At 39.4% G+C, this 18,334-nt stretch overlaps 1 protein-coding gene across 16 annotated transcripts in view; it reads right to left on the bottom strand.

Annotated features, from left to right (window-relative positions):
• The window catches only part of DNAH8 (dynein axonemal heavy chain 8), a 219,464-nt gene that overhangs the window by 87,186 nt on the left and 113,944 nt on the right, over positions 1–18,334 (bottom strand). For 14 of the 16 annotated variants that reach the window (XR_012501126.1, XM_074348632.1, XM_074348630.1 and 11 more), the window contains 9 exons: positions 16,883–17,025; positions 16,282–16,416; positions 15,411–15,533; positions 13,217–13,430; positions 9,521–9,630; positions 5,421–5,584; positions 3,992–4,184; positions 1,999–2,121; positions 9–139 (listed from right to left, as the gene is read on the bottom strand). Coding sequence is in view for 15 of the 16 variants with exons in the window: in XM_074348632.1 (XP_074204733.1) it covers positions 9–139; positions 1,999–2,121; positions 3,992–4,184; positions 5,421–5,584; positions 9,521–9,630; positions 13,217–13,430; positions 15,411–15,533; positions 16,282–16,416; positions 16,883–17,025 (1,336 nt within the window). In the remaining variant the exon portion in view is untranslated. The remainder of the gene's footprint in view (positions 1–8; positions 140–1,998; positions 2,122–3,991; positions 4,185–5,420; positions 5,585–9,520; positions 9,631–13,216; positions 13,431–15,410; positions 15,534–16,281; positions 16,417–16,882; positions 17,026–18,334) is intronic. The other 2 variants (XM_074348635.1, XM_074348640.1) reach the window with 2 other exon arrangements.

The raw sequence follows: 18,334 nt of genomic DNA, 5'->3' as shown, positions 1-18,334 counted from the left end.
TATCTTACCTGGTTAGTGTTATCTGGAATATTTGATATCCAGCTATAAAAGAGGCCAATCTTGAAAGACTTTGCTTTCCCGAACCACCAACGCCCACCAGTAATGCATTTCCACATGATGTTCGAATTATTCGTGAGATCTGTTTTGAAATAAAATAGTATACATTTGAAAATAGAATTCAACTGTCTTGATTGGCTTGCAGTAAATGGGTCCAAGGTTTGACCATATGCTTCTAGACTACATTAGACTTTTTCCTTTTATGCAGAGAGTTTCATATTGATTTATTCAATTCCAATTCTTTCCTTGCCCATCTATATTTACATCATGAAAAAGAGAACAAATTGGCTTTCCTAGTTCCTGTTTCAAAACTATTTTCTGTGTGTGTGTGTGTGTGTGTAATTTTATTATTTTCAGACTCAACAGGTAATGGAGCTGCTCTTCCCAATCGGCAGAAAGTTTAGAATAATTTGCTTATTACCAACAGTCCAACATGCTGACTTCTGTAGACACCTAGTTCTACAACAAATAATACGTCTATCATATCTCTGCCAATGAAGATTTTTTTCAAAGTACCAAAAGTCTACTTAAAATGGGGGCAGGAAGACATTTGTAGGAAAAGACTTAGAGAAACAGCCTTTAGCCTTTTTAGCCTTGTGTTGCTCTTCTGTGGTTGATTCCCTCAGGGAGGATGAGGCTCAGACTGTGGTTCAATTCTTACACAAACCAATCGGAGATATTGCTAAAAAAAAAGCTAACTTTTACATTACTACAAAGAATTTTTTTAATGCAAGTTTTACAGATGGCAGACACCTTGATATGTATCAATTCTATTTTAAATCAATTATATTTTTAAAATGTTAACCATTTGTGTGGTTTTGCACTTAGAACAGGGTCCAGGGCCCCAAGACCCAGCCACAGTGGGTACTCAATGATTACTTGTTGAACAGATGAATGTGAAACAGTCCTAGAACATCTGGAAATTCACCAGTTTTGCAGAAGACAATTGTATAATAAATACAGAGTTAACTGCCTCCTTTTTATGAAACCACTGTGAACGAAAAATACTGCAAACCACTTCAGTAAATAAAGAATGCTGAAGCCATCAAGTCATCAGCGGCTGCAGCCACCCACCAGTGGGGACAGGCCTGCAGCCCAGCCTCTGCAGCCACTCACAATGGTGCACCCTGAGGGGACTCAGATTCTAAGAAAAGACAGGATACTGGCCCCAGATAGCTAGATGCTTGTCAAAGGAATGAATTCAGTGAGCCCAAATGTTTGCCCCCTCCCATACATAGAAAAGCACTAAATTCTTGAACTTGAGATGCCTGGTTTTCTTTAGTCAACAAGTAAGCTTTTAATGTTCCAATTACCTGGTCTTTGTTGTAAAACTCCTAAATATCCTAGCTCCTCCCCTACCTCCTCGGAGCAGTCCCTCAGAACGATCTGAGAGGCTGTCATCCTGGCTCAAAGGGGTTCGAGTCCTCAGAAACGTCCGCCAAATAAAACATAACTCTCAACTTTTAGGCTGTGCACTTATTTCAGTCGACACCTCCCTACTCCCATGTTCTGACTTCCTGGAGAAACTCCTTTTTGATCTGTAAGCCAATCGTGAAACTGACATTCTTAAAAGCAACAACTTCTCCATGGAGAACAGGATTCCCATTATATCAAAATATAATTTGAGGAAAGGGGTTATTTTTTTCAGGGTTCTCCAGCTTACGTTCTAGGAAGGTTATAATCTTTAACTCAGAATGTCAAAAGCTCTGAACACAAACTTCATCAATTTGCCCTTGAAAAACATTTGCTGTTACACAGGTGGATTCAAACAAGGGGTTCCTGATTAAGCCTTTGTTTTGTGAGACAGTGTACTGAGTCAATCCACGAACTCTTCTATACACTACCTGATACTATAAATTTACTCTCTGAAAAAGTTTATCTGTGAAATTTATTAAGCTTCTATATGATCTATTTGTATCAGTGAATAGTCATAGTTAGAACCTTAATAAGATGAGTCATTGCATCTTTAAAAAACACCAGATCAAGAGATGTTCCTCTAATGATTTCATTGAACTGTCTCTGGTAGAATTGGAGTTTTTCAGACAGAAATTCAAAGGATGGTACCTATGGGTAGGGAGAGAGAGAGAAAAATAATATTTAAGATTCATAATTTAGGAAAGCAGCAATTGTAGAGATTTTCAAAAGTAATTCTCAATTTTCTTTTAACCTAATGGATTTCTAAAAATTTGTCATGAATTAGTTGACTTTTGGTTATTTCCATTTTCAGAGGCCTGAAATCTAACTGGTTGGTCTCCAATATGAAATCGTTCCTGAACTTTTCCTTCAAGAACCTCAGCACCAACTCCTATCCATGGTAATTAAGGTTGGAATATAACAAACACATTTCTCACTTTTTATTTCCTTCTTAATATTGCTTATGGAGCTTTAAAAATGCACAGAACCTTTACACTGTTTATGTAGTCAAATTATTCTGAAGTCAGTACTCACATATTGTGAAGGAAAAACCGGGCTGGTCTAACAAGATAACTCACAAGTCTAGGAATGTGAAGGAGAGGCTGGGCTGGGCTAACAAGATAACTCACAAGTCTAAGTATTGGAATACCGATCTGAGTTCTGCTAGACTAACTTGTAAATCTAGGCTAATTAGTGTTGGTTTGCTGTTCAGGTTTTTTGCTAGCCAGCTGAGTTTTCAAAGATACATATCTGGCTTTGGAATGTTGGTTTGCTGCCTCCCTGCCTCCACTTTTGTGATGATAATGCTGCTAAAGCTGTTCCATGCCTATTGGCCGAATACCCCAAGCTTGTACTTTACCCTATGAAACCTCATGCGCACGTCTTGGAGGTGCTCAGAGCTTCGGAGCAGAAGCCCTCTGAGCCCGCCAGCGTAATACATATGAGTACTCCAACCCTCCGAGTGGTGCTTGTTTCTTGACTGGCCTGTTGTTTCTGTAACAGTATTTGTTTGATAAACTGCTTCTCCCCATTTAATTCTTTGACCTACATGTGCTTCAGAATTACTGTGTTATGTGACTCTGTTTAAAAAATCTCTTTGGAGTCTTGTTTCAAGCTTCACTAAACCTGTACATTCATTTAGGGAAAATGATGTTTTGTCATTTAACCAAGTAAAGTTTTATCATGTTTATTCCTAGATATTTTACCGATTTGTTGCTGTTGAATGAAATAATTTCATGTTGTCTTTCCTATCTTGGGACTGTTGGCAAGAGGACAATCTTTTTCTGTAAAGGGCAAAGTAGTAAGTATTTTAGTCTTTGTGGCCCTTATAGCCTTGGTCACAGCTGTACAACTCCACCACTGTAGTGCAAAAGCAGTTACAGACAATGTAGCAACTAATGGGCTTGGCTGTGTTCCAATACTCAGGAACACTGAGATTTGAATTCTATATAATTTTCACATGTCACACAATATTATTACTCTTTTGATTTTTTTCCTACTCATTTAAAAATGTAAAAGCCCTTCTTCGCTCATGAATCTAACAAAAAACAGACAGTAGGCTGGATCTGGTCCATTGACTGCAACTTGCCAACTTCTAATACAGCAGGACATTACTCAGTTTTACATTTATATCATTCGTGCTCAGCTAACTGGACTCTTAGTAGTTGAAACAGATTTTAAATTCTCTTGGATTATATTGAGATAATCATATCATCTGCAAATAATGATACATTTTTTCCTCTCTGATAATTACATCTATTTTCTATTTGTCATTTTGTTTTATTGCCTAGAATGTTCAATGCAATATTAAATAATAGTAATAATTGTATGTATACTTATCTTACATCTGACTTTAATGGGATTGCTGCTAAATTTCATTGAAGTAACTATTTTACTTGGTATATGATGACATGAATCATAACAGAACTATCGTAGAAGTTAGGGCAACTCCATGGTGTGACTCTGGTGCAGGGAGAAATATCGAGTTAGGCGAGTAATCTAAAGAGCTGAAAATAAATACCAATTCATAGATTTTGGGCACTTCGAACACAGAGTCTTCAGGTTCATCACCAGTGGGTTCGGGCATCTCACGGAGAAAATCTACAAAATATGGTTCAGGGAGAATATATGATGCCACATCTGGGCTAATGTTTTCTTCAAGTGCATGAATAAGATGTGCATTAAACCACTGCTCATCATCAGGAGTTACAAATCTGAAACAGAAATACAGGATTAAAATTCAAAACAGGAAGGCATCTTTTCTAACTGAACATGGTTTCAACCTCTCTCCACCTCCTCTCACCCCCCATCCTGCACCTCCGTTACCTCATGACGTGGAAACGATACGTTCTGCCTTGTGACCAGAGGCAGTCATGACCCCATCCAAGAGAGTTATAGCACTGACAGTACCACTTATAAAAAACACTGACAAGGAGTCTCCCCTTGGCCAAACTTAGGCTCCTCTGAACCTGCTTCCCAACCAGAACTCAACTTCTGGACTTCCGTGTCCTTCTCTGCATCACCCAATTTTAGCAAGAACCCCGTTAGATCGCTTTAGCCAGAGTCCTCTCTTACTCCTCTTATTTCCTCTTAGTAATTTCCCATCTACCAAACTTCCCCATTCTGCTCCTTAGTTATTTTAAATTCCCACTTTTTCCTTGCTGAATTCGGAGCTGAGCCCAATTTCTCACCCCTACTGCAAAACTCCATTGTACAGTCCCTGTACCCATCGCCAGAGTCCTCAAGAAAGCCTGAGCATCTTATTGTTTCAACAAGTGTCATGAATAATTTTTTTTTTTCTTTAACAATACAGATGAGTCCCTTGGGTGAGGTCAAGGTTCCCTAAAACTTGCAACAGAAAAGCAGAATCGACAGTCAGTAGTGGGTGAGCATCCTCCTTCTGGCTTTGTGGGCACACAGTATACGAGGGTCCTTTTCAGAGTTATAACATCAGAGGGGTAGGGAGGAAGGAGGGGGACTACCACTGGACAAGTACCCCCTATGGGAGACACTGTGGTAGGTCCCTTACAGCTCTGTCAGACCAGCATTACCATCTACATCTTACAGAGGAGGGAAAGGACGCTCAGAAAGATGACTGAGATTAAGTACAGATCTCACCATGCAAAAGAGCTCTCTCGCCATACAAAGCTCCAATTTTTTAGAAACTGTGCATAACTGAAACTTGCCTCTGAATGTTACCAATTCTCTGATAATGCGGTTATTTTAAAAAAAGGTCCTGTTGAAATACTACTCAAGTAAATTTGCAGACAGCTTTGTCTTTTTTTTTTAAGGTGACCAGCAGGTGGGAAATAACATCGATGCTTCACAAGTCCCAGAGCAATTTAAGATGATGCGCCTCATTCGACTTATTAGAGTAGACAATGCACGAATTATTCTAACAGTATAAACTACTTAGAGAATACATCAGAACCCAAGCGCTTAATATACACCTGTCTGCGATCACTCTGTTGCACTCGTGTTTGAAAAGTGACAGGAGAACAGGAATCGAATCGCACTCCTCAGCTTTTATGGTTAACATTCCTTGCCAAATTCTGGAAAGATCTCGAAGATTGAAAATGTAATGAAACTTAGAAGGAGTGGGCAGCATCTTCACCTAGAGTTGGGGGAAAATGTAATATTCTCAATTTGCTTTCCAGGTAAGACTAAAAGCACAGCTGCTTTTTAGAACTGGTTTTCTTCACAAATCCAATTTTAAACAAAATAGGCTGAGTGAGTCGGCCAAGGCTAAGTTTATGTTTATGTCACAGTACTGATGGAGAAAACACATCATAGATAAACCAGCATAGAATTTAAAAGACACTAAGAACTTGAATTGGGTAGATTCAAGGATGCAGCGGATGCAGATTCCACCTCTTGTTCTACCACTATTAGTTAGTTGGCTTTGAACAAACCACTGTCCTGAGTTCTCAAAAACTATGTGAGTTGTAGGAATAAGCATTTCTAATCACCATGAACCTCATTAGTGTATATGGAAATACATCGTAACAAAAAACTGAATGTGAGCTGACAGTTAAGAACAATGAATGTTCACCTCTAAAGTCAACAATGACCATCGTCTATAGATTGCTTTTGATTAAGGTCCTGAGTGCATTTGGGTTTCCACAAGTATATTTGTTCATCATAATCTAGATTTCACTTAGGGATCCAAACTTAGTCAATATGCTTTCATATATCTGTTTATCTACAATAAATTGGCAGACAAGTCTGACATGCAGCTATAATTACTTGATGGTTTTTGTGGGGTTTGCTTGTTTGTTTGAACACTCATTTACTTATTTCTACCAACTTTTAGAATCCAAACAGGCAAAGCTATCACAGCAACACAGTGCACATTCTTATACAGAGAGGTACCAGTAAAGGGCTAAACCCGAGGTGTACTAGGTGTGGGGAGCACTGCTGGCCAAATGCAAAGATGGAAGCGACACCATCAGCATCTTTTGAAAGTGAAACAATGTCAACTCTGGAGGTAGAAAGCAAACTCTCCACACGATTAATGCAGGAAAGCAAATGCTTTCTTTAGTTATCTATTCATGGAATATGCTCTTTCTATATTGAAAAAGTACCCTATTGAGTTTGTAGAGTAATTTCTACAGGCTAATTCACAGTGCAAGTTAAAAACAGCGGGTAGCAAGGGAAGACAGAATAAAGAGACATGTTATTTTAGCAATCACCTTTCAGTTTCCCCCCTTGCTCTCAGTTCCATTCCAAGCTAAAAATGTTCATACTACTCATCAAAATGTAAAGCATACACTTATATTACAAATATGCAAAAATAAAGGGATAAGGCAATGTGAATACTGTTTTTTCCCCCTATGCTGTAGAAGACTGTAGCTAGGACGGCAGCCTTTGGCAATTGAAGCAATCATTAAAGAGAAATAAGTTCTTTCTTTCCCTTTTCCTCTCACATATCAACCTGCTTCTTTCCTTCTCTTCCAATGATTCCTTTAAATTTTTGTCAATTTCTTTCTTTTCTCACCTGCTTCTGTTTTAAAGCTACGTGAAAGAATATAAAGTGATATACAAGGCACGAATGGATTAAAAGAGTGCTCGATGAAAATGAGAAATTTGAAGAAAAGATACAAGGAAGGCTGCTTATTTGGGGATGGGGAGAGGAGGAAGATTCCTTCATTTTTTTATGACTGTTTCTGAGCACCTCCCACTGCTTTTACGAAGATTCCATGGTAAACAGGACAGCTAAATCTGGGACCTTCCACTGTAATGTGGGAGCCTGACAATAAACAGGAAACAAATATACTGATAAGTAAACAAGCACACAATAATGATAAAAGTCACGGTTAGAAAAAATAAAGTAAGGTCAGGAGACAGCTAATGCCTCTGACAGGGCCACAGGGAGGGATTTTAGAGAAAAACGATCTGAGAAAGCCCCTCTGAACGTAAGAAAAATGAGAATGAGTCAAACCGCACAGAATGGCCCAGAGGCATGAAAACTCAGCGTGTTCAAGGAGCGGTGAGAAGGGGAGCACAGCTGGAGCAGAACGACGGGCTGGAAGCCGGGGGCGGGGGGTGGGGGCAGGTCCAGGTCCACGGGCCAGAGCCAGGCACTGTGTTTCCTTATAAGTGTAACTGGGAAACTACTGGTGGTTTTAAGGAGGAGTGATGATTTCTGCTGTACTTTTTAAAAAGCATTTTAGGACTGTGTAAAGAACAGATTCTAGGAGGGCAAGACGAAAGCAAGGAGACTGATTAAGTCACTGCATGGTCCAGAAGGCAGGAGATGGGAGGGTCTATGAGGGTGATCACAAGGAGATGGAAATAAGTCCTCAGCTTCGGGATATATTTGGAAAGCCTGGTTACTAAGACTTGCCGATGGATTGGATGTAGCGGGTGAGAGATATGAATCAAGGATGGAGCCCCGTATTTTAGCCTGAGAAGCAGGATAACTGGCGTCACTGATATTAAGATACAAAAGTCTGAGGGAGGGTCATATTTAAGGATGTGTTAACTTTGAGATGGTTATTAGACATCAGAGTGGTGATGTCCATTAAGCTGTTTGAAACAAGTCTGGAGTCAGGCAGAGAGGCCCGGGATGGAGGTATTGACTTTGAAGCCATCAGCACAGAGATGGTGTTTAAAGCTGGATGAGACCACCTGGGTGAGAACAGAGGTAGAGACAAGGTCCTAGCATGGAGATCAGGTGCACTACAGTATTTAGAGGAGAGAAAGAAGAGTGGGGACTTAAAAAAAGGTAGCCAGTGAGGTAGAAAGAAAACTAAGAGCCTGAGGCCCCCTCTGAAGCCAAGTAAAGAAAATGTTTAGAGGGATCATTCATGTCAAATCCCGCTTAAGAGTTACGTCAGAGGAAGAAGAAATCAACCTTTGGATTTGGCAAAACTGGTGACCTTGAGGAGAGCAGTGGAAACGACAACTTGTGCAAAACTGGTTTAAAAGGTAAAGAAAGGTGAGGAAGTGGAGCTGATAAATATTCATAAAACAAAAAAGCTCTGATGGAAAGTCACCAGGAAGGCCAAAGCTTTCCAGAAAAACACATCTGCAGGCACATTAAATTGAACAATAGCCCCACAGGAAAACAGATGGATCTTACCACAGAAAATCATCTCAGACACTCAGATCTTGCCATTCATTCTGGAGTTTCCTTAAGAGAGACAGAACAGCATGTGCAAAGGCCCCGTGTTGGCAGGGAGCAGGCCCCATGCAAGGAACTGATCATAAGAAACACCCAATTCCTCTTCTGGTAATTCTGCACCTTCAGGTCCCCTAGTCCACTCTGGAATCTGAAAGTCTGGCACACTCAGGAAACCTAGGATTCCCCAAGACACAAGCTTCTGCCCAGATGTGTGACTGGCCTGATGAGTGTATACTGAACTACGACGACTAACCCTTATCGCATTCACCATTTTTTAGCAAATATATCCACCTTGGGATTTTTTGTTTGCTTGTCTTCTCTCAGACGTACCCTTAACTGCTTTTTCATGAGTCTGCCTTCAGTCTGGTGACAGCTTGCTTGCTGAGTTTTACTTTGGGCACTGACCTGTGTACTAAAATGCAGCCTATTTTGTTGAATATACCCTATTTTACTAATTCACACTCCACCCCAGAGAAACCCCAAGTTAGACTTAAAGTCGTGGTTAGCTAAGAATATGTGGAAATCCATGTATGTATGTTCACTCAGCCAGCGAACATTTGAGTGTCTGAAATAGTTTGGTTGTCTGGCGCGGGGAGGGGGAGACAGACATACAAAGAGTTACAAATCACAGTAACAAGGGGAAAAGCAGTGTTCTCATTTCAGCAAAATTCTACTTTATCTTGGATGTCGTGTCTGGTTTCCAGTAATATCTCATACATATGGAAGGCATCAGTCAGTCAGAATATTCGCTCCCTGGAAGGAGAAGGTGTCATAAATCTATTTGAGCACCTAATTTGTCTTTTCCGGAAAAACATTACTACCCATGATGTGATGATAACTTCGTGAGCCATGAGGTGAGGACTAGGCTGAATAATAGTTGACTTTTTTTTTTTCCCTGATTATTGACAACAGACGATTCTGTACCTTAGTCCACTGCCACAGCACTCTGCCTGCTGAGACTAAATTCACAATCATCTCACATATCTCCGGTTTGAACTTTCTGCAAGGATCAAAATACCCACAGCCAATAATTCCTGAAAAATAAACAAGATTGAAGGTACGAGCTTACTAAAAGATCACAAGGTACATGTTTATCCCAGTGAATAAATGATTACAAGACTGACTCAGCTAGGTGATGTTAAGAACTTCTCTCAGGGAATCAGCTAAGACTGGGAGTTCAGCAGTGGGGCCAGCAAAGCTCAGTAGGCAGTGATAAGCATTTTATATGTATTAACTCCTTTAATCCTTCCAACATCCTATGAGAAAGAATCTGAGGTAGATGTTATTATTACTCCCATTTTACTTATTTATTTTTATTGCAGTATAGTTGACATACCATATTATTGTATTTTCAGGAGTGCAACACAGTGATTCAACATTTAAATGCAGCATGAAATGATCACTATGGTAAGTCTAATAACCATCTGCCACCAAGCAAACTGTTACAGTGTTACTGACTATATTCCTTATTCTGTATATTAGATCCCTGTGACTTATTTATTTTATAACTGGATGTTTATACTTCTTAATCCCCTGCACCTATTTCACTCAATCTGCCCTTTCTCCTCCCCTCTGGCAACCACTAGTTTGTTCTCTGTGTCTGTGAGTCTGTTTCTATTTTGTTTGTTCGTTTGTTTTGTTTTCCAGATTCAATATGTAAGTGAGATCATAGGTAGCTGTCCTTCCCTGAGTTAACTTGCCATTTGCGACAACACGGGTGGACACAGAGGGTATTATTATTCTCATTTTAATATGAGTCTAGTAAGTTGCCCAAGGTCATGCATCTTGTGTGTGGGCAAATCTGAGGTCTGGACCCAGGCAGCCTGGCTCTGGCTAAAACGGCCTTCACTCCGAAGAGTACAAGGGCTGGAAAAGAACTTAGAGGCTACTTCCTCATCTCACAGATAAGCAGACCAGGCCCACACAGGGAAAGCAACATGTTCAAGGTCAGGTGGACTGGCTGTTGATAGAAGTGGAATCAGGACCCCCACCTCCTGACCTGGAGTCATTCAATACCCTGGTTCCCAGGGTACAACCAGCACAGTGAGAGCTGACACAATCACCCCAGGAAGGGCTGGGGTGTAGGGTTACAGAATGTTCTTCAAGTCTCAAAATGTTTTTGGTGTTAGATGGCAAAAATAGATTTACTCTACGTTGCTCCAGCGAGATTACGTGTTGCGTTCTGAACTTGGTATTTTCAGAGGCAGATGAGTATGAATATCCGCTCAAAGAACACGGCAGGTTTATGAAGGGTGGAGCAGCTGAAGAAACTGGGCTTCATTCACACAGGAGATGAGTAGCCTGAGGGGGACAGAAAATTGTCCTCCAAAGTTGTGGCCGGTTTTGCTGGATGCCCTTTTGCATCCTGAAATCCTATGATTCTAGATCTCCAGCTTCCTATGGGACAGAGGTGCTACCTGAGAAGCATGGGATCAGAGTTGGCATCACACCTCTGCCACGCGCTAGCTAAATGGCCTCAATCAGACACTTATTTCACTTCTCTGAGCCTCAGCTTCTAGTTTGTTTCCATATTTAATTTTCAATATTAATCATATCAAAGAGTATTTAAGGGGGGAGGGTATAGCTCAGTGGTAGAGTACATGCTTGGCATGCACGAGGTCATGGGTTCAATCCCCAGTACCTCCATTAAATAAAATAATAAATAAATAAACATAATTACCTACCCCCCCCAATAGGAAACCTAATAATCTTATAACTGCATTAAAAGAAATTAAATAATTTTTAAAAAGAATATTTAAAATAATTTAACAAAAAGCAAACACCCCAGTACGAACCACTAGACTGAGAAACACAACACTGCCCCAGTGCATCCAATCCCTTCCTTCCTCCAGAGGTAGCCTCTGCTCTCACTTGGTGAGAATCAGAAACTCGCTGGTCTAGAGAAAAGCTTTGCCACTTAGGTTCTTGAACTTTAACCTTTTTCTTTTAACTTTTTGAAATTTAACAGAATCGTGCTATATATCCTCTGTGATTTGCTTTTTCCACTCAACACGGTATTTCTGAGCTCCACCCACGCTGAAGCATGAGCTAGGTTTGTTCACACTCACTGCTGCACAGCGTTACACTGTGCGCCTCTGCCACAATTCACTTATCCAATTTTACTGTCAATACATATTTGGGTTGTTGCAAGGTTTTGGCTGCGGTGAACCCCATTCTATGAACCTTCTTGTATTAAGTCTTCTGGCGCACCTGTGCAAATCAGCTCCAGGTGGATTGAGGACCCAAATACGGAAGGCAAAACTACATGCTGTTTGAGGAACGCTTAGGCGAGTATCTATACGGCCTCCTGGTAGGAAAGGACTCCTTCAGTAAGACTCACAACCATAAAGGAAGTAAATGAACTGGTTTATACTTTGAAGTGGAACTGCCGTGGGTGTGCATATGTTCTACTGCCAATAATAATGTCTAGTCATTATCCAAAGGCCTGTAGCAATTTATACTCCCACCAGCAGGGGGAGGGTCTCAGTTGCTTCACATTCTCACCAATGCTTGCTTTTTGTTTTGGGTTTTTTTTTTTTGGTCAGAATTTTCCCATTTTTGCAAATCTAGTGGGTACAAAATGGGTTTTCCCTGATGTTTTAAATTTGCATAATCCTGAATTCTAATGTTTATCATCTTTATATTTGTTTATTAGTCATTTGGTTTCCTCTTAAAGTACCCGGTTTTTTGTCCATTTTTGTATTAGGATGTTTGCTTTTCTCTCATTGATCCATTGGATTTCTTGAAGTATTCCGATTACTAATTTTTTTGCTTTGTTACATGTGTTAAAAATTTTTTTTCCACTTTGGACTTGTCTATTTTTACTTTTTTAATGTTGCTTTCTGAGTGAACAGAAGCTCTTAATTTTAATGTAGTCAAATTTGTCATTTTCTTCCTTTATGGTCTATGCTTTCTGCAGTTCATTTTAAGTTCTTTCTTACCCAGAGGTCATTCAGATATTTTCCCATATTTCCTTCCAAACGTTTTATAGCTTTGCCTTCCATATTTAAATCTTTAATCTCTCTGTATTGATTTTATGCTTGGTGTGAGGTAGGGGTCCAAGTTCAATTATTTTCACCTAAGAATTTCTAAATATCCCAGTACCATTTATTGAAAGACTGATTTTCCCTTCTGCTCTACAGTACTTGCTGTGTCAAACAATTAATGACCATATATGCATGCGTCAGTTTCTCTTGTAAGTCTTCAGTACATAATTTTAATGGAACAGTTTATGTGAACCTAAATTTGGTGTCAAAAGTATCATTTTCATCAGCATATCAAAGTGCTAATTTGACTTGATAAATCATATTGTTAACCTATGACTGATTTATTGTCATTCATTAGCCCAAATTTCTTAGATTAATCATGTCAAAACCAAAACACCAAAGTCTGCTTACCTCTAAAGCCAACCTTCAACCAAACTATTTCTAAATACTCCTGATCTTAAAATAGGCTATAAACATGAACCTTTGTGTATTTACTCCCTGGTACTTAGCTCTTCATTCCAGATACTTAGTCCCTACTTCAGACAGAGCCTTTTTTATCTCTTAAATAAGGTTTTGCATGGTTTATGTCCATTAAATAATGCAATAAAAAATTAAATCCCAAGAATGGTCATACCAAAAATTTTGTCTATTGAAGCATTTGAAGGCAACGTGCAATTAAACACAGTGAATTGTCTCTTTAAACGTTGTGGAATATCGTTTCGACCACCTCCAGGGTGGATCATTGCTGCTATGAGCTGTACATCAACAATCGTAGTGAAATCTCCCGGCTTATCCAAGCTGTACATTCCTTCCATTTCCATCATTTGTCGCACAATCTCGTTAGTTATCTGAAAGTTTAAACAATAATACTTCAGTAACATTATCCCTAAAATTTTCCTCCATAGCTCCTATAACATAGTACAGGTGACATTAGAACAAAATGCTCAGCTCTCATAAGTGAAGTATTTGTGAATGCTGACTATCACCTTCAAGGCAATTTGACTTAAATGGTACCACCCATGAACTCTAAACCATAAGTTAAAAATGTCTGGTGCAAATCCCATGTCCTCTTCACAACACTGATAAGTTTAGATAGAAGAATTGTAGAATATTTGGTACAGTTACGAGACCACTCAGAGTTACAAGTTTTACTATAGGTATCTTCCACACTCAACATTCAACTCTTCAAAATATCTTAAATCACATGTGGGATAGTTTTACACCTGAATGTTTTGGTTTTGGGTTTTACATCCTCAGCTTTCTTCTCTGTAACCTCTGCCACTGCTAACATTCTTTCTTTATTGAAAATATTTCCTCTCTTGGTTATAGAGGCTCAGTTCTTGCCAGGCTCATCCCATGACTCTGGATCATTTCCCAGGCCACTCTTTCTCCAGCCACCCCTCAACTGCAGCTGTTTAATGGGCTCTCTTCTCTTCTGTTTCAGGTGATGCCATCTCAACTCTATACCCTAAGAATCTCAACTCTGTAACCAGAGCTTCAGACTCCCGTCTCAACTCCACACCTGTATACATCTATTGATAAGACAAGTCATGTAGGACATTACTGCATGAATAAGTAATTCAGACGGGGCAGAAGACACAATCACTGGAGGAGACAAGTTTGAGGAACTAAGACGCCAAGATCATGTATGTAAATACTGGCTGGCATCCTCGAGAACTATGACAAGCAGGACTGGCTGCATCATTTTTGGGGCCTAGGACAAAATGAAAATGCAAGTGTCTGTGTTCAAAAAGTATTATTAAGAATTTCAAGACTGTGACAGCAGAGTGTGAAACCATGTGCAAGGCCTTTTGAAGGGCGAGTCCCTGTGGATGGCACAGCGTGCACACCATGAAGCTGGCCCTGGCGACTGGGGCAGCACTGGAGAGAGTGACAGTGATCCGGCGACTGATATCTTCAGGGAAGGAGGGGAAAGTGACCTGAGGGTCCAAGATGACTGCAAGAGCATGTGGGGTATGAGGTCAGACTGACAGGTTTCCAGGGAAGAGAGCAATGAGAATCGAGAAGGCCACCTCCCTCGCCTCCAGGTAGAAGTCTGCAAAGAAAGCAGCATCCTGGCTTTCCATTACAGCAGAAGGGTGAGGGAACGCTCAGAGAAGAAGGTGCATTCACAGGGAATTCTGTGGATGAACTGTGGCTTCCATGGGCACACAGGAAGTTTTCAGGAGCAGGGAGAGTAGGAGATGGGGTCAAAGAAAGGCCACCCAGAACTGCTGGGGATTAGTCTCAGGGTGAGCATGGCCCTGGGAGTCCTGACCTCCTGATGATGTCTGAGGTGAACTGGGTTAGAGGGCGGGAGGGACAGGATAGGTCCCGGTGGAGTCCAGGAAGATGCTGTAGATGAGACAGTGGCCAGGGGTGGGAGGAGGTGTTAGGGATCCCACCAGGAACATGTAGAACCCTGACCGTATCAGTGAGGTCCCCTAAGGGGAGTGAGTTGGGGTTGACAGATGACCACACCTGGGAGAGTGGTGTGTGGCAAGGTTATTTAAAAAAAAAAATGTTTTCTAACATGAGGTACTCTTGGCAGAGAGTATGTAGAGTGAGAAATGAGAAAGCAGAGAGAAAATCCTGGGGAAGGGAAGAAAGAAGTCAGAAAGCACATGGAAATCAAGCAGCCAGAGAGACAGAAGGGCATGTTGGGGAAAAGCATACAGGGATTTCAAGGAGTGATGTCATTTATAACCAAGAAGTCAAAAAAGACTGAGAATTGTGACTAGACTTAATATGGTGACGGTCATAGACCTTTTCACGTGTAACTAAGAATACTGATTAAATATCATCTATATGTGATATTTCAGTCATACCTGATCTCCCCACTCATTAATCACGGGCATATTAATATCATCAATAAATATAGTCATTTTTCTGCCTCCAGGTGGCCCGTACGTGCTTCCCATCCGCTTATCCACATAGTTTTCAACTGTTCGCTAGAGAAAAGGAAATGGTTTGTCTTGTGCATTAGATTTCAATCCGTTTCTAAAAATGATGAGCGTGCTTTTCAGAGTAGAATATAATTTACTTATTTATTTACTATGTGTAATTATTATTATTAAAATAAATACTGTGAAGTTTTACAAAAAGTAAGTTACTGGAATGTTAATCATTGATTCATATTAAAAGACACTCCAAAATTCTGCTTCAGCCTCAATAGGAGGCCACAATATGCTATTTGGATTTGGCTTCAGTGTCAGCCTTAGGAAGGTTAAATAGCTGAATGTTAACCGCAGCACCATTTCTTCTGAGGTATCTGTACAGTCAGCCCTTCATATCCATGGGCTCTAACCACCTTTCATAAAAAATATTTGGAAAAAAACTTCCAGAAAGTTCCAAAAAGCAAAACTTAAACTTGCCTCACACTGGCAAGTATTTACGTAGCACTTCCCTTGTATTTACAACTATCTATGTAGTTACATTATATCAGGCTTTATAAGTAATCTAGACATGATTTAAAGTATACAGGAGGATGCACACAGGTTATATGCAAACACTACCCATTTTATGTAAGGGACTAGAGCACCCACAGATTTCGGTACCTGCAGGGGTCCTGGAACCAATCCCCCACGGAGACTGAGGGACAACTGTGTACGTCAATGTTTTAGTTGTATACACATTTTGTTGTACCCACCACTGAATATATTCAATATGTTAATGACTACAGCAAGTGCTGAGCTTTACCTGGAACATCATTGGTTCTGTGGCAGATGAAAAGTTCAGACTTTTAGATAACTGTACTTCGGGATCATATTTTTTCAAATAGGCCTTAATCATTACAGTTTTTGCAGTTCCCTGTTCTCCTGTGAGTAAGACAGCCTGCAATCATAGAATAATCATGTTAAAAGGTACTATAAAACATTGTTTTAAATATAATAAGGTGCTAGTAGCCATTCTTTCATTCTATAAATTAATACAATTATTTTTAATTCCTTTTAAGAATTAGACCTGTATTACAATAAATCCTAGTTGAATTAAAGGTTTAAGTGCAAAATGTATGCTATGAAAGTGCTGGAAGAAAATGTGGGTGAGTATTTATTTGACCATGGGAAGAACTTTCTAAGCAGATACCACCTTTCTTAGCAAGCTGGAAGTCAGCAGTTCAGGGAAGACTGAGTTGGAAAGTATCCTGCCTGGGACCTAGAGTTCATTTGTCAAACAGGTTTCCCTGAAATGACACTATCTCCAGTCCCTTGTACTGCAATTTAATTTTTCTATTTGTAGTTGTGAAAATGGATGTGTTTCATATGTGGTTTACAATCATCTAAGAAACTATTAAACTTACTTTATATTGTTTTGCAATGGTGTCTATCAAAAAATTTGTTCTGACATTGTCAACATTTGGAACCAAAATTGATGAATATTCTGGAATACTGTCAGTTGGATAATAATATGGCTGAAGTTTCTTATTCCAATGCTCCCAATCACCTATACAATAATTAAAATTGATCTTAATGAAACTTCATTCTTTGAAAGTTATCACAGAAGAAAAAAATACAAGTGCTATAAACAATCAACAGAAATATGCACACATTTAAAATATTTCCATAAAACACATTAACATATCTGCTTATCTAATGTACGTGTCATTTGATAACTTAAATTTGTTTTTGCCTCTTTACAAAGTCAGTTTTAAATTGCTAATTACTTATCTAGAGAGATCTGGCCCGAAATGGAATTAAAACCAATGACATGCTCCGTATCTAGTAGGAAAGCCACATCAACTGAAAGGATGAGACTCGACATAGGACGTTTGCCATGAGAAATGGTAAAAATAAACCAGGTCCTGAAACTAGTGTAATAGAGTGTCCAGATTCCTGACTTACAGTAACTACTACTTTACTGACTGAAATTATTGTTATACTAATTATTGTAACTGCATTTCATCAACTCCTAGAAAAATATTTCATCTACATTTTAGCATCTCTGGAATGCACCTTTCAATCTATGATGTCTCAGAACTGCTGTTGACTATGCAAACTTGATCAGACATGTTCATACTGTTGCCATTTAGACTGAATCACTTGCATTGTTGGTATTGCATTCTTGAGTTTAACTGCCATTTTAAATGTCTTCCAAAAGATTACACTATGATTTAGAATTGTACCCAAAAAGTTACTGTGCACACAGAATGCAGGGAAAGAGAGCAGAGAAGCACACAGTAGCAAAGCAAATATTCACTGTTGGAGGAATAACCTCAACTTCAACTTTCCTTGCAAATTATGAAGTCATATGGTAAGTGTATGTTTAACTTTTAGGAAACTGCCAAACTGTTTTCCACAGTGGCTGTATATTGTGTACCATTGTGTAGTTTCCAAAGTGGCTATATCATTGTGTAGCATGTGAGAGCTCCAGTTGTCCCACATCCTTGCCAATATTTGGTATCATTAACCTTTTAATTTTTGCCATTAAATTAATTATTCTAGTGGCAGTGTAATTTTAATCTGCATTTCCCTGATGACCAATGGTGTTGAATATCTTTTCATGTGCTTTTTTTCACCACTCATAAATCTTTTGGGGGAAGCATCTATATAAATTTGTTGCCCATTTAAAAATTTTGGATTGGCTGCCTACTTGTTATTACTGAATGCAAGAGTTCTTTCTGTATTGTGGATAAAATTCCTTTTATCAGATACGTATTTTCAAATATTTCTTCACATTCTGTGGCTGGAATGGGACCTTTTATTTTCACAGTTTTAAAAAGATTTTAATTTTAATGAAAGCAGGTCATGTGAGT

This window comes from Camelus bactrianus, chromosome 20, assembly GCF_048773025.1.
Source record: "Camelus bactrianus isolate YW-2024 breed Bactrian camel chromosome 20, ASM4877302v1, whole genome shotgun sequence".
In the NCBI taxonomy this organism is placed as follows: domain Eukaryota; kingdom Metazoa; phylum Chordata; class Mammalia; order Artiodactyla; family Camelidae; genus Camelus; species Camelus bactrianus.
This window is presented reverse-complemented; position numbering and strand designations above follow the sequence as displayed.